This window comes from Plectropomus leopardus, chromosome 23, assembly GCF_026936395.1.
Source record: "Plectropomus leopardus strain MGB_pleo_1.0 chromosome 23, ASM2693639v1, whole genome shotgun sequence".
NCBI lineage: Eukaryota > Metazoa > Chordata > Actinopteri > Perciformes > Serranidae > Plectropomus > Plectropomus leopardus.
Window position 1 is genome coordinate 4,133,740 of NC_142198.1, and position 15,120 is coordinate 4,148,859.

At 39.9% G+C, this 15,120-nt stretch overlaps 1 protein-coding gene and 1 non-coding gene across 3 annotated transcripts; both read right to left on the bottom strand.

Moving 5' to 3' along the window:
* Positions 1 to 105: 105 nt before the first annotated feature.
* On the bottom strand, positions 106 to 9,664 carry LOC121962541 (uncharacterized). 2 transcript variants are annotated; one of them, XM_088073184.1, is made up of 6 exons: positions 9,255 to 9,664; positions 8,307 to 8,480; positions 7,898 to 8,036; positions 5,063 to 6,139; positions 3,987 to 4,075; positions 106 to 2,649 (listed from the first exon to the last, which is right to left on the bottom strand). In XM_088073184.1, exons 1-6 carry the CDS (start codon positions 9,462 to 9,464, stop codon positions 2,356 to 2,358), a joined length of 1,983 nt encoding a protein of 660 aa, XP_087929310.1. In that variant the 5' UTR covers positions 9,465 to 9,664; the 3' UTR covers positions 106 to 2,355. The 2 variants fall into 2 exon arrangements, with proteins under 2 accessions (XP_087929310.1, XP_042368740.2); XM_042512806.2 differs by having other exon boundaries at positions 5,063 to 6,178.
* Positions 9,665 to 10,821: 1,157 nt separating this feature from the next.
* Positions 10,822 to 10,903, bottom strand: trnal-aag (transfer RNA leucine (anticodon AAG)). The gene has a single exon. It is a non-coding gene; the product is annotated as a tRNA-Leu (tRNA).
* Positions 10,904 to 15,120: the final 4,217 nt, after the last annotated feature.

The window sequence follows — 15,120 nt, forward strand, 5'->3', positions numbered from 1 at the left end:
GAAAAAATAAACAGAACAAAACATGAAAATTAAAAAATATAAATGAAAAACAATTAATAAATATGTAAATGAAGTAGTTGGTAATAATTATAACAATGATACATATAGCTTTCTGGGCATTTTCCCACATTTTTTTTATTATCGTCTAATACTTTTTCTCTCTATACAAATTCTCACATCAATTTTTTTTCTCAAATTTCATGCAATTTTCAGGACTTTTTTTTTGCCAAGTTGCTCATTGCCTTTTAAGCTATGTTTTCAAAAGAAATCAAACCAGTTTTCCAGATTTCAAAGGTTAAAACTCATGTGAAAGGTGTGTGGACACAGCACAAGAAAAGTGATGCTGTTCTGGGTTTCAAAGGGTTAAATCTGGAGGTCAGTTATTTGAATCAGTCCAGTCATTAATGGTAGATTTCTTCATAGGTTTTAATACTTGATTCTACAGTTAGTTTTAAGTCAAACGGAAAAAGTATTTAGCTTTGGTACCCAATGGGACCGTCCTCCTCCAAAAGCCCATTTGAAGCCTGTAAATGGCTTTGGCTGCCACCTAGTGTCACTGCAGTGCAACTGCCAGGTGAGATTTTAACTCACACACAATCTTTTCCTAATGTACTTTTATAGTACTGGTTGCGACAAAAAATACAAACTGGTAAATCTAAGTTCCTTTGGATTCTCAGTGCCGCTGAACTACTGCTCACCTCTACAAAAACTTTCAGGCTGGAGTTTCTCTGCTGATGGCAAATCAATACTTCACCTCCAGGGCCCGCTTTGATAATACACACACCCTGCGCACAAAATGTGCTTTTCAAACAACATTGATTGTGACAGTGCACCTGGTGGAAATAGCATGTATGTTCTCCATATGCCAAATATGGTAAAAATGACATCATCAGGTGGAAAATAGTCAAAATGACAATTCCAAGGCCCAGAATGACACCCAGAAATAATACAGTCGTGTTCTTATGCTTTGGTGGCTGTGGGATCAAACATTGCAGTTTGAATGGGTTTCAATGGAGCATTTTTTGCACTTAACAGTATGAATGCAACAATTAAGTTTACACCGTGTATTTCAGATTTATTGCAGGAGCTGAGCTGGAAATTCCCTCTCCCCAGATTTTATGAGAATGGGACGGACAACCCAAAAAGATAATGAATGGATTAGGTCTTAACATACTCAGAGAGTATTTTTGATAATGAAATAACCATTTTAGTATTATTTGAAGCTAAAATAGGAAAAAAATAGGAAAATCCACCACTTCTGGCTTTTGACGTGAGCATTGCTGAGTTTGTGTTACAGTAAACTGAGTAAAATGCTGAGAAATTGCAACAGGCATGTTACACTATTTTCTGACATTTTCTAACGCAAATGATTAATTAAGACATACTGACCCAGACCTTTTATCACCAATTCTAGTCAGTTCATCCTTGAGTCCAAGTGGACGTTTGTGCCAAATTTGAGTTAATTCCTTCAAGACCTTCTTGGGATATTGCCTTCACAAAGTGAGAGAGATGTAAGGTCACACTGACCTTTGACCACAAATTTCTAACCAGTTCATTGTTGAATCAAAGTGGATTTTTTTTAACAAAGTTAAAGAAAATCTCTCAAGGCTTCCTTGAGATGGCACTTTCACTGGATGCAAGGTCATGTGGACCTTGACTTATGACCTTTGACCACCAAAATCTAATGAGTTTACACTTGAGTCTGAAGGAACATTTGTGCAAAATCTGGAAAGAAAAAAAAAATCCCTCGAGGTGACGGTAAGACATCACGTTTATGAGAATGAGACACAGCCCAAAAACATAATGCAAAGCTAAAACAAAGCTACATCGTCATCCGACTCTAGCTGATGGGTTTCAAGATTGTTCTGCCTCACTTTGAACACAGACTGTTTACCAGCAACCTAGGCTTGCTGAAACACTATTGGTCGACATTATTCAGACTACATACAGAAACCAAAATCTTGTCCCATTGCTTACAGATTCTGCATTCATGTCGAGTTATCTTTTTAAAGAGTTTAATCAGTGTTTAATGTCTTCAGAACTGAACAAGAACTTTGCCTGAATAAAAGGGAAATGTCTGAAATTGACAGAATTCTGATTTAAATGAGAAACTATTCGATCAGATAAGACACTATCTGATCAAAGAAGTAAAAAACAAGACAATGAATCTGAGCGGACATTCGATACTGGAGCTTCAGTTGGGAACTCGGGTTCCATCCTCAAGCCCTGACCGAACAATAAGCAAACAACCTGGAGCTCAACTCTAGAATTAGTATAAAAATAAATTACTATAGAAAATAAACAAACATGCTATACAAACTATTGCACATCAGTTTGACACTCCTTGAACTGGAGCTACTTGCGCTTCAGCAGTTTGAGTGGCACCATGAAAGGGTTGAGGGGAGGGGGGCTGAGTCTGTTACTGCTCCCTGCTGATTGGCTCTCAGCGTCACCCGGCGGCAGCGTCTTCGCACTGATGTCAGTGACATCACCACCATTGGATGTCGCCACAGAGTTCTGCTGACCGTTTGTTTCGTTGCTGCTTGGACCGCTGGGTTCCTCTGTCTGAGCGCTGAGTCCCTCCTGCAGCTCTCTGAACATTTCTTCTGACATCTTGGAGTCAGCGGGGGAAGAGAGGTATCGGTACATCTGGAGGCAGGCAGAGGACGGCTGTCAGCTTAACTGGACTTTGGGGATTGTTGAATCAGATTTTAAAATGATAGTTTCTTCTGGTGGGGTCCTGTTGTTTTGCTGCAGGTCTCTGGTCTGTGTGTCGACACCAGAACTCCAAGACCTGTGACCTGAAGCTGTACCACCTAGTAAAGTCTTGATTCTAGGTCCTGCCTTGTGTTTCCAGCAGGTTTTACAAACCACAGCGTTTTCGTTGCATGCCATTTAAAGGCAACACGGCTCCAAATACCAGGACAGACATCTTCATTTTCATATGCTGTTTGATCGACCACTTCGGTTCAGTTGTAGGACAGACGATAATTAAAAAAGTGGAGCCATTATAAGGTAAATCTACCCCTATTTTAAGTCTTCAGGTCAATATTGTCTAGAACTTAAAATATCTTTAAATATAAGGGAAAAGTAATAATAAACCCTTAGGACTCCCTTCAATATTACACATGCTCGTATCACTCTGCACACAAAAGCAAGCCTTAAAAAATATTATACATTATTATTTTCTTTTTTCATTGATATCAATTTTTTATCATAAATATGAAATATTCATTAATTTTCAGAATTGTAACCCTTTAAATGCAAGGTTTTTGTCAGGATACCACTATGTTTCTGGCTGAAAAAACAAACAAACAACCTAAACATTTTTTCCATATACTAAATTCTAAATATATTTTTGATTATCACAGCCTGGAATATGTCATTTATTTGCAGCAACTGTGATTGTGACAGTGTAACTAGTAGGAATAGCATGTATTTTCTCCATATGCCAAATATGGTAAAAATGACATCATTGAGTAGAAAATAGTCAAAATGACAAATTCCAAGGCAAAAGCCCAGAATGACACCCAGAAATAATATAATGCATGTTTTTATGCTTTGATGGCTGTGGGATCAAAACTTGCAGTTTGAATGGGTTTCAGTGGTGCATTTCTTGCAGTCCGAATGTAACAATTTAGTTTACACAGTGTATTTCAGAGGAGCTGAGCTAGAAATTCGAAGATCAAACAAAAATACACAATCTTGCCGAAATTTATGCCATGTGTGAACGCAGAAAAAATTCTGAAATAAATAATGAAAAGTGCGTAAAATGTGCCTAACAGTCCCTAAGGGTTAACAAGGTGTTTTTCTTACACTTATTACCAACACAAACTGTGAGGACAGCCTGACCTCTAGAGGCCTTGAAGGGGCACAAAATTAATTTAGGAACAACACTCTCACCTCCAACCACTCAGACAGAGCTCTGCGTTAGCTACTGTACATTATAAAAAGTGACCAGCTAAGCAGTGTGTAGTAAGTTGTACCTTTATCAGATGTTTGTGCAGTTTGTTGCAGTCCAGCAGGGGGAGCTCCTCTGGGAGAGACATCAACAGGTCCAACACTACAGCACTCTCTGGAGAACACAAGATAATATCAGAAACTTGGTTAATTTTAATGCAGCGGTGGGAAATGCCTCACAATGTTTAAGTTGCTTTTTAGAAACATGGACAGTAACCAAAACATTTGGAGGCCATATAGACCATAGTCCAAAAAAAAAAAAGAAAACATAACTGGAGTTAATGCAGTTTCCAGCAGCCTTTGAGGCTTCAAATGTAGGTGTTTTGTAGTAACCTGTCAGTGTCATTATGGAAGGTTTTTTGGCTTAAAACATCAATGTTTTGTTGTGACCAGTCAGTGTAATTCCAGTGGCTTTTTAGGCTTCAAACATGGGTGTTTTGAAGCTTTTTAAGCTCTAAATGTAGGTGTTTGTAACGATTCTTCAGTGTTATTCAAGCAGCTTTTTAGACTCTTAACAGTGGTGTTTTATAGCGACCTGTCAATGTTATTCCAGCGGCATTTTAGGCTTAAAACATGGGTGTTTTGAAGCTTTTTAGGCTTTAAATGCAGGTGTTTTGTAGCAATTCTTTCCCGACGGCTTTATAGGCACTCAACTTTGGTGTTTTGTAGGGAACCTTCAGGGATTTTCTACGAGCTTTTCAGGATCCAATGTGGATGTTTTGTAGTGACCCATCGGCAGGAATAATGCAATGAAAAGCACAACATTGCTGCATTTCCAGTGGGTATTTGTGCTTCAAAAGATGGATATTTTAAGCGAAATGTAATCTTTTCCTAACCATAACCAAGTGTTTTCTTTTCCTAAACCTACACGATAACCACAGCGTTGTTGAAACCTAAAGTTGTAACAAATCCACTAAATAATAACAATCAAATGTAACTTATCTCTGGTTTGCAGAAATGTACATGCCAGCATTTTTTTGGTGACTGATCTGCACTGATCATGTACTGTATTTTTAATGTGACTACAGATGTTTTAAATATGTCTCAATGTTAACATTAAAATACACTTTAAAGCAACACAAGCAGTGACTGTCTGACTGACCCATGGGTGTGAGACTGCAGTCCTCATTGGGCTTGTGGTTAACACTCAGGTAGCGATAGATCCTCTCAAAGTCCACTACGCCCTTGACGCCAAACACCGGGGGACTGTCTTCTGTGGCATAGTTGTGACCAAACTTGGCGTGAAATGCTGCGGCAGAGGTGGAGAATGGGGGCGCGGAGTTGGAGGGGGACGCATTTGAGGATGATGCATTGCTGGGGGCAGGAGTTTGGCTGGGTATGGGAGGCGTGGCTGAAGTAGATTTTGATGTAGAGGTGGTGGAGCGTTGCTCTAAGGGCTGCTGGGTAGTCTGGGCTGCAGAGCTGCCACTCTTGGTCTTTAATAGAGCAGGAGAGCCAGAAGTGGGTGTGACTTTTCCTGTCAGTGCTGTCACAGTTTGTGAGGATGTAGAAGGTGCATTGAGCTTTTTTGCTGCCTTTGGCTTGCAGGTGGCAGCAGACTGAGAGGTGGAGGCAGCAGCAGACTGAGAGGTGGAGGTGGAGGCAGCAGCAGACTGAGAGGTGGAGGTGGAGGCAGCTGCAGATTGAGAGGTAGAGGCAGCAGCAGACTGAGAGGTGGAGGTGGAGGCAGCAGCAGACTGAGAGGTGGAGGTGGAGGCAGACTGAGAGGTGGAGGTTGCAGTGGACTGAGAGGTGGAGGTTGCAGTGGACTGAGAGGTGGAGGTTGCAGCAGACTGAGAGGTGGAGGAAGCAGCAGACTGAGAGGTGGAGGTGGAGGCAGACTGAGAGGTGGAGGCAGCAGCAGACTGAGAGGTGGAGGCAGCAGCAGACTGAGAGGTGGAGGTTGCAGTGGACTGAGAGGTGGAGGCAGCAGCAGACTGAGAGGTGGAGGCAGCAGTAGACTGAGAGGTGGAGGCAGCAGCAGACTGAGAGGTGGAGGCAGCAGCAGACTGAGAGGTGGAGGCTGCAGTGGACTGAGAGGTAAGGATAGCAACAGATGAGGTTGTAGCTGATATCTGTTGTTGTGGTGGAGACGTTTTGCTGTTCAGCACTCTGATCACTTTGGATGGTGCTGGGAGTCTTTTGGCCGGGCCCATGGCTGGTGCTGGAGTCTTGATTACTAAGACAGGAGCAGTTTTGTCGGTGCCAGGATGCTCAACTAAAGGGAGAAAAATATCGACATTATAACATTATGGCTCTCTTCAGTATTACACACACTCGTAATGCTCTGCACACAAAAAGAGTTTTTCAAAAATCAAGCTTTAAGAAATATTATACATTATTATCCTATACTTTCTATGAGTTCATTTTTTAATCATCGGTCCTAAACATAAATATCAAATATTGATTAAATTTCAGAATTGTAATCCTTTAAATGCCAGTATTTTTGTCATGAAGCCACTATGTTTTTTTTTTTTTGCAAAGTAGATTTCTTTTTAATGATCACAGTCTCAGATATGTCAATGATTAGCAGCAACATTAATTGTGACAGTGCACCTAGTGGAAATAGCATGTATTTTCTCCATATGCCAAATATGGTAAAAATTACATCGTCCGGTGGAAAATTGTAAAAATTATAATTCAAAAGCAAAAGACCAGAATGACACCCAGAAATAATACAATGCATGTTTCTATGCTTCGATGGCTGTGGGATCAAAAATTGCAGTTTGAATGGGTTTCAATGGTGCATTTTTTTAACTTAACAGTCAGAATGTAACAATTTGCACAGTGTATTTCATACTTATTGTACAAGCTGAGCTGGAAATTCCAGCATTAAACAAAAATACACAATCTTGCCAAAATGTGTGGCATATGCATGAACACAGCCAAAATGATCAAAAAATGAAGAATGATGAGTGCGTAAAAAAAGTCCCTGAGGGTTAAAACTGCAAAGTGCTCTTAATATCACAGTAACATGGAGGAACACTGCAATACATCTGAGTATGGGTCAGAGAGTATGATTCAAGTGACATTTGTCTTTGAAAAGTCAATCAAATGACCACAAAGAAACACAAATTACCACAAATAGATGCAAGTGGAAAGTTCACAAATTCATGGTATCAATATATAGTTAGTAGGGATGTCAACATCTGCACGTGTAAACGGGTACACGGATAACAAATCATAACCGTTCAGAAAAATCAATAACCGTTTTACACGTCATTTTTTCCTCTCCTCCTCCTCGTTCATTTCTCACCAATAGTATTTTTAGGGGTGATAATGTTGCCTGAAAGCTTAAGATAATAACATTAACTAACTATACACTTAAATGTTCCCACTAATGCAGTTATCCGCATACATAATAGATGCACAGGTGGCAATGTTAAGTTATTACTAAAAAAAAAAACGCAGCCACAGCCAGTGTCGCGTCACTTCAAGTTGACTCGGGGCCGCATGGACAACAAGCAACAAGCGATGAACAAGCGGAGCTTAAAAAAATATATTGTACAAAAATGAGCAATAGTTAAAACAATGATTAAAAAAGAAGGTTAAACCTTTTCCAGCTTTCACTTGTACGTTTTCTTGTCTGTCAAAATTGATGATTTTATTTTCAGCTCATTTTACTTTCTGTCATAAGTAGGTCTAAGCCTTAAATGGTGAGATGGATTGCCTACTTTTTAAGTTCTGTTCGCTGAATAAACGTTTTTGTGCGATAACCAACTACTGGAATGGCTTTGATTTAATGAGATTAGGAGGTATTTGAATGGAGACAGAACCATCTAGTGGTTATATAGCGCAACTGCGATAGAAAAAGATCATAAATCGTGTAACTGGGTACACGTCGGTTAGAAGTCCCGTTTACACGTGTAGAAAAAATTGGAAACGTTGACACCCCTAATAGTTAGCGTGATAGCACAGAGGATCTTAGGGTCTGTACCTCTGACCGGTGCATGGGGCATTGGTCTGAAAGGGATGGTGCGAGCAAAAGGCTTTTCTTTATCTCTGGGTGGTCTGTAGATCTGGGGAGGGTCACGGTTCCTCAGGGTGCGGGGCTCTGTGGACGACACTATCAGCATCTGAGAAACAAGAGGACAGGAGAGTGGAGAAAGATTCAAAGTGGTGCCAAACACACACAAATAATCAGCAGTATGTCCAGCTGGTCTGGCAAAACATCTCCTCTGTCCTGTCTGTTAATATGCTACTTAAGGTGCAATGTAAGTGCATCGTTTGTTTACTATCTAACCATCTATCTATTTATGCTTCTATCAGACTTCATTTGTAGCACTATTCATACAAATGAACTGCAACACAAAGTGCTTCATACAATATTATCTGGCAGGCAGTACCTGAGAGAAAGCAGTGGAAATGGGGTCTTCCAGGGTTCCAGTCGTAACAGAGGCCATGTGTGTCCACTCCTCAATCGGCTTTCTGTCATTCCTCTCTTCCAATTTCTTCTTCTGCAGCTGGGAGACGGCCAGTGAGATCACTTCATTCTTCAGGTGTTCCACCACAGACTGGATCTACATGAAGGAGGGGACAGTCCACGTCTTTTACATACAAACGCCGCGCTAAAGGGGGGCAGATTATCCGCCGGGCCGATTATCAAGGCTGATGTTTGGCATTTTCCTGATTATCAGCATTGGCGTTTCATTGTATTGACCGCAGGTAAAAATGAATAAGGCCTGTTTAAGAAGTGCAAAGAAAGTGTCAGCATGGGAGGCATTTTTACTTTGAAAAACTACAGGGACCTATTTTTATGTACTTGTTTTTTTTAATTCAAATTTTTACTTGACTTTATGAAAAAGTGCATGCTGTTAAAAGTTTCAGTTTTGATCAAACATTTGCAGATAAAATGAATTAGGCTTATTTAAAAAATGCAAAGAAAGCGTCAGCATGGGAGGAATTTTTACTTTGTAAAACCTCAGGGAGCTTTTTCATATTAATTCATTTCAATTTTCACTTGACTTTACAAAAAAAAAGAAATGCTGTGAACTTTATCCATATTATGTTGAAAGTTTCGTTTTAGATTAAACATTTGTTAAAGGCATTTAAATGTTTGGTGTTTGTTATATTTCAGATTCAAAATTATGACAAAAAGATTTTTTTTTTGTAAAAGCATATCGGTTCTAAATATCTGTTATTGGTCAAATTAACTACTAATAATATGTATCGGCTCTGAAAAAAAATATCGGTCGCCCCCTGAAAAGCAACACAAAGCACTGTTTTCATTAAGGTGCTAACAAAATGTATGTTTTCACTGAAATAAATGGTTTCTAAACTTAACGTAACGTTACCTCTGAAGTGGACCGAGTAGACACGTGCGTTTTCAGGAAGTCATAGTCGATATCTCCCTTTCCTAATGTGGTCTTGCCGAGTCTTTTCAGGGCTTTCAGGAGATTCCTCTGCTCCCCCGGCTGCCACTGAGAGGACTTTTTCCCTGAAGGTGGTCCACTTTGCTGGTAAATGCGATCTGGTTTCTTTCGTTTCCGAGGAGGCGGCTTCATGTCGACTCACGTCGAGCACAAAAACTAAACCGACACAGCAACCACAACACTAACTCTGTCCCGAGTCTGTTACTCACAGGGTCAAACTTTCATTTTAATGTTAAACTAAATCTACAATGCGTGTCTTTACACAGAGGCGGACAAATACAACCGGCCTGAGTTCAACTGCGACGACAACAATACGTCTTCCGATGCGGTACTTTCACAATAAAAGCGTCATCTGGCAAATACTTGCAGATCAATTCATTTTTATTTTATTTTAGATTGCTAAAATCTAAACCACGTTTAGTTAATTTATCCAAATAAAATAATATTAAATAAAAAACAATTAAATCAAATTAAATGCTCCTCCAAAAAAAATGTGGTGTTTTTTCCAACTCGTGAACTTTTTTTTTAATGAATAACGATTAACCCTTTGAAACCTGACATTACTGTTCTGGTGCTGCTTCAGATACCTTTCACAAGTATTTAAACCATTGAACTCTGATCAAATTTGTTGATTCCTTTCAAAAACATTTACAAAGGGCAATGAGCAACTTGGTAAGAAATTTTCCATAAACTGCAACAAATTAGTAGATTTAGATTTAGATTTTTTGTTTAAGATGGGGAAAAATGTCTAGGGAAAAAGAAAAAAGCTGGGGGAAAACTAACCTATTTATAATTAGCAAAATTACATGATTAAAATTATGTTACAAAATTAGATTTTAAAGTATTTTTTAATATTATAATTCCTTTTACTTTGTTTTTATTTTTACATAATTTTCTTAAATTAAACATTTAATTACCCTTTAACTTTTACCTTAAAAATTAATCACTTACATGCAGATTTGATAAATGGCTTTATTGTTTATTGTTTGTTGGAATTAAACCGTAAAATGCAATATAGCCTTCATAACGTTTGGGTTATGATGGCAGTACACTCACACCTACAAGCTAATTTCATTTTTAAAATATGTACAGTCCGTGCAACAACAAAAAAGTGGACTGTCAATCGCACTTGAGCCTTTCTCATTTTAATTTGAAGCTAGTGGTCTAAATGCTTCCGGGTTGTGTCATAGACTTGGAAACTCTTCGCCCTGAGCTTTTTCTTCCAGGTATTGTTTTCTTATACGCTGTATGCATTTCTTGACAACCATGAAAATTATGGATTATATAATGTTAAAGAAAACAAGTTGAGGTCAAGAGATCTGCGGGATATGCAGACTAAATAGGAAAGGAAACACAAAATGGCAGCCATAATGAATTTGTAGAGCTACAAATAAATCGCTTGACGATTTTCATGCTTTTCCTGGCAACACAAGAATAAACCAAAAGGAAAAGTTAGTTTAGCATCTGTATTGCTTTCTCAAAAAGCTACTGGCAGCGGTGGGATTCGAACCCACGCCCCCGAAGAGACTGGAGCCTTAATCCAGCGCCTTAGACCGCTCGGCCACGCTACCGGTGAGAAAGTGGGGTTGCAATATAGGAATATGAACTCTGATGATATAGTTTTAGTTAACGTGTCACGTTTGGTGGTTTGCAATCTATTTCTAAATACTAGCATTTTATTAGAAGAGCATCATTATCACACAGGTGTGCTTCAGGATGGTCACGATAAAAGGCCAACTAAAAGTATGAAGTTTCGTCATTATAAACAAGATTTATTAGGATTTCACATGACTATAGTGCCCTAGATGAGCTTCCAGGAATTTTGCACAGATCTTTGCAACATTGGGCTGTGCATTATCATGACATGCTGCAACATAAGGTGATAGTGGCAGATGAATAAAATGACAATGGACCCATTGTCAGGTTATAATGACTGTATCCCTGTAAATTCAAATTGCAATAAAAAAAAAAAAAAATCCTACATGTGTCCGCAGCTTATGCCAACCGATACCTTGAAACCCACCACCACCATGGGGCACTCTGATCCCAACATTGGTTATGGAAAACCTCTCGTCCACAAGACGCTATAAACACTGCATGCAGTTTGCCCAGTACTGTTTAAACTGGGATTAATATTTGAAGAGAACCCTTCTGTAAAGTGCACAAGGCCATAAAAGGTGAGAAATTGCACAGTCAAGTCAGTTATGATGACAAACTGCTGTCAGGTCAAGACCATGGTTAGGATGATAGGCAAGCAGAGGAGCTTCCCTGAGATGGTTTCTGACTGTTTGTGCAGACATTTTTTTGGTTGGCAAATCAATTGTTGGATCAGCTGTTGGGGCACTTGCTCTCAAAAGATATTGCAGGTGAAGATGCTGGATGTAGAGGTCCTGACCTGGTGCAGTTACATGTGGTTTGCGGTTGTCAGGTTGGTTGGACGCACTGCCAAATTTATTTTCCTAAACCTTGCATAAACACAACAAACATAGTTTAACATTAAGTTTGTAACTTTATGTTAAGTATGTAACGTGACGGTGCCCAACCATGTCTATTGTCCTAAACCTTAGCTACGCAACTTTATTTGCCTAAACCTATCCTTGGTAACTAATATTAAGTACATAATGTGACGATGCCAAACAATTTCTTAATTAAATCTATGTTACATAATTTGCCTAAGCCTTATCTATGTAATTTCAAATTAAGTAAATAACTTTTTGTTTAGTATGCAATGTGACAATGCCATTCTTGGGCTGCCAATTCATTAGATATCATACGCACTGTTGTACAAGTACACACTGAATAAGCAGAGCATATATTGGGGGAATAGTAGCTCCTACTGAGATTTGATCATATTATGGGCTAAATGGAAATAATCAACAGGGCTTATTCACAGCAGATGTAAAGGCGAAGTCACACAGAGTGGATGTGGGTATGTGTGTGTGTGTGTGTGTGTGTGAGAGAGAGAGAGAGAGAGAGAGAGAGAGAACCATAGGTTTTCATGGGCTATATATAGGCATTACTGTAAATTGTTGCCTGTATCTGCTGCCGGTGTGTGATATAAATGTATCACTTTTAATGAGTATGCTGCTTGATGTTTACTACTGAGAATTTATATGCTCATGAAAATGTTTGATCAGCTTGCAGTGTTGTGTGAATGAGCATGCATGCATGCATACATGTGTCTAATGTGTGCACTTTTGTGTTTAGGTGTGTGTGTGTGAATGAGCATGCATGCATACGTGTGTCTAATGTGTGCACATTTGTGTGTGTAGGTGTGTGTGTGTGTGTTTGTGTGTGTGTATGAGCATGCATGCATACGTGTGTCTAATGTGTGCACTTTTGTGTGTGTAGGTGTGTGTGTGTGTGTGTGTGTGCGTGTGTGTGCGTGTGTGTGTTTGGGTGCTCTGCAGTGGCTGCATGATGATGTTGGTGGATGAGTCACCCAGTCTTCACCACGTGACATCATGAATCACTGCACCTCTCCATGGGCAGAGCTGCAACCATCAACCACTCCACTCCTCCCTTCTCTCATCCCTCGCTCCCTCCTCCCTGCCTCTGCCCAGCCCTGTGTTACTTTTTCCTCACCCTGTCATCTGGCACGCTCTCCGTCTTCTCTGTTTCTCCACTTTCTATTCCCTTTTTTTCTTCCCAGCAGCCTTTGATTTGATTTCACTGTAGCCTTAAAACTAATTTTAACCTCATGTCTCAGTCCCGCTTTACTAATGCATGTCCTATCTCATCTTGTCACTTTTATTTCTGTGCATCTCTGTCACACTCACCTCCCAGCCAGTTTTACACATCCATTCATGTTGCTCTGTTCTGAGGTTAAATTACTGAACCTCATTTTAAGGTCTGTGGAAATCCTCGTCTGTAGGTCCAATAGTTTCTCAAACCTTCACACGGACCTGAATTTGTGGTTACTGGTGTGTGTGGGTGTTAGCGCACCCCTGCAGCCCACAATCAGTATCTCCTCCGATGGCTGCTCTAACCTCTAATCATCCTGCTGAACACCCCCGCCCCTGAGCAGCACGACATATCAAAGCAAGCCAAATCCTGCCTTCTGCTCCCTCCCACCTTTAATTACTGTCTGTGCTGTAATCGGCCCAAAGGACTATACAGGGATCACAGGGGATTATCTTTCTTAACCCTGGATGTGATTTATTTAGCATGATTTATTTATAAGGAGTGTCGTTTTCGCAATATACTACACCATTGAGGCATTATTGGCTTTAATTTAGTGACAGATACATTGGCAGTTCTAGCATGTTTGTTTATTTGAAGGTGCAATGTATGCACCAAGATTGGTCCAGTCTGCCCTCAGTACAACATGAGAGGATGAAGAACTTCACATTTCAGGTAACTACAACCCCCCGGTTAGTGGGGAAGCTCTTGGCAAGTGACCTTTATCACGATTCCTTTCAAACCAACCATTCCCATCACAGACTTTGAGATAGTGCCTTGTAGCAACTTCATTCCAGCCAGCACAAAATCCAGCACCAGGGGTCTAATCCAGGACTGTTCAGACTCCCCGCTAGATCAGCAGACTTTCTGTTGCTGCTGTCACACAGGTTAGATCCAGTACTGGGTGACCACCAGCCCAGTGAAACCCCCAGCACTTGGATTTGTGCTTGTTGGATTCAAATTGCTACAGCTGATAATTGAAGGTTTGTCTGCGGAGCTGCAGTCCACTGTCCTCCTGGGCCGATAGTGAGGTAAAAGGCTTGCAGGATGTGCTAATTAACTAATACTAGTCACATTTGTTAAGTGTTTTTTTTTTATGATTATGAATTTAGAATGTATAGACTAGAGAGTAGAAGATCAGCTAAAAAATGTTGATCGGTTCAACAATCTGTAAAAACCTGACATTGCTGTCATGAGATGACAGCCCAGTCTAATAGAAATACGTGAAATAGACATGAACTCTTAAAAATGGATTACACAGTGGGGGGTATGAAATGTTCTAAAGTAATGTGTTGGCAACACAAAAACAATGCCATTGCAAAGTCAGTGGCACATTTTTTGTCATGGTGGACACATTGATTAAGTATAAAGAGTGAGAAAGTCCATGTAGGGTAGCTGGGAGGGGTGGGTCCAACAAACATGGACTTTCAACGAGAACACCACTGTTTGTTTTTCGGTAAGCGACCAAATGTCAATGTGGTTGTGTCCCTTTTTCGGACTCTTCGTATCTGCACAAAGTACTTTATGTGAGCACTTCACATAAGTATGAAAAGTACTTTTCCTTAATTTGTCCATTTTTTTTTTTGTTTTACTTTTGCCTAACCTAGCTGCAACTGTTTCACAACAAATCTGTGGCCGTTTGTAGTAGACTAATGCATTGGCATTTTTTGTGTGTTGCTAGCACCAGTGGCCATGGCAGCCCTGATACAAATTGCTGGCCCCCCAAGGAAGACGTTTATGATAGCTGATATTAATGTCTTTAGGAGTCTTCAGTTTACTTAAACGAGACAATGACAACCATATCGCCATAACTTGTTGGGAAAGGGGAGTAAATCATGTTCCAAATTTAGGCTAAATTTTAACAAGGGAGCAACTGGCATGGCCATTTTCAAAGGGGTCCTTTTCTGAATGAAAATGGGTTCTATGGGTACCCACAAGTCTTCCCTAAATTTGAGGAGTCGTGCCCCCAGTCAATGTTTTGTTCCTTGCAGTCAATGTATTCCTTCAAATTAAAGCTGAAAATGTTTTAAGGAAAAGAACAACCAGCCTATTTAAAGAACATGTGGTTACATTGTAACCTTGGTTCTCTATGTGAAGAGACCATCTC

Bases quoted from the DNA above. Each gene is read 5' to 3' on its own strand.
- LOC121962541 (XM_042512806.2), bottom strand. From the start codon at position 9,464: ATGAAGCCGCCTCCTCGGAAACGAAAGAAACCAGATCGCATTTACCAG. The intron at 6,179-7,897 runs GTACAGACCCTA...TTCTCCCTTTAG, and splicing joins GCCCCATGCACCGGTCAGAG to TTGAGCATCCTGGCACCGAC. The intron at 4,076-5,062 runs GTCAGTCAGACA...TGTGTTCTCCAG, and splicing joins CTGCAGTCTCACACCCATGG to AGAGTGCTGTAGTGTTGGAC.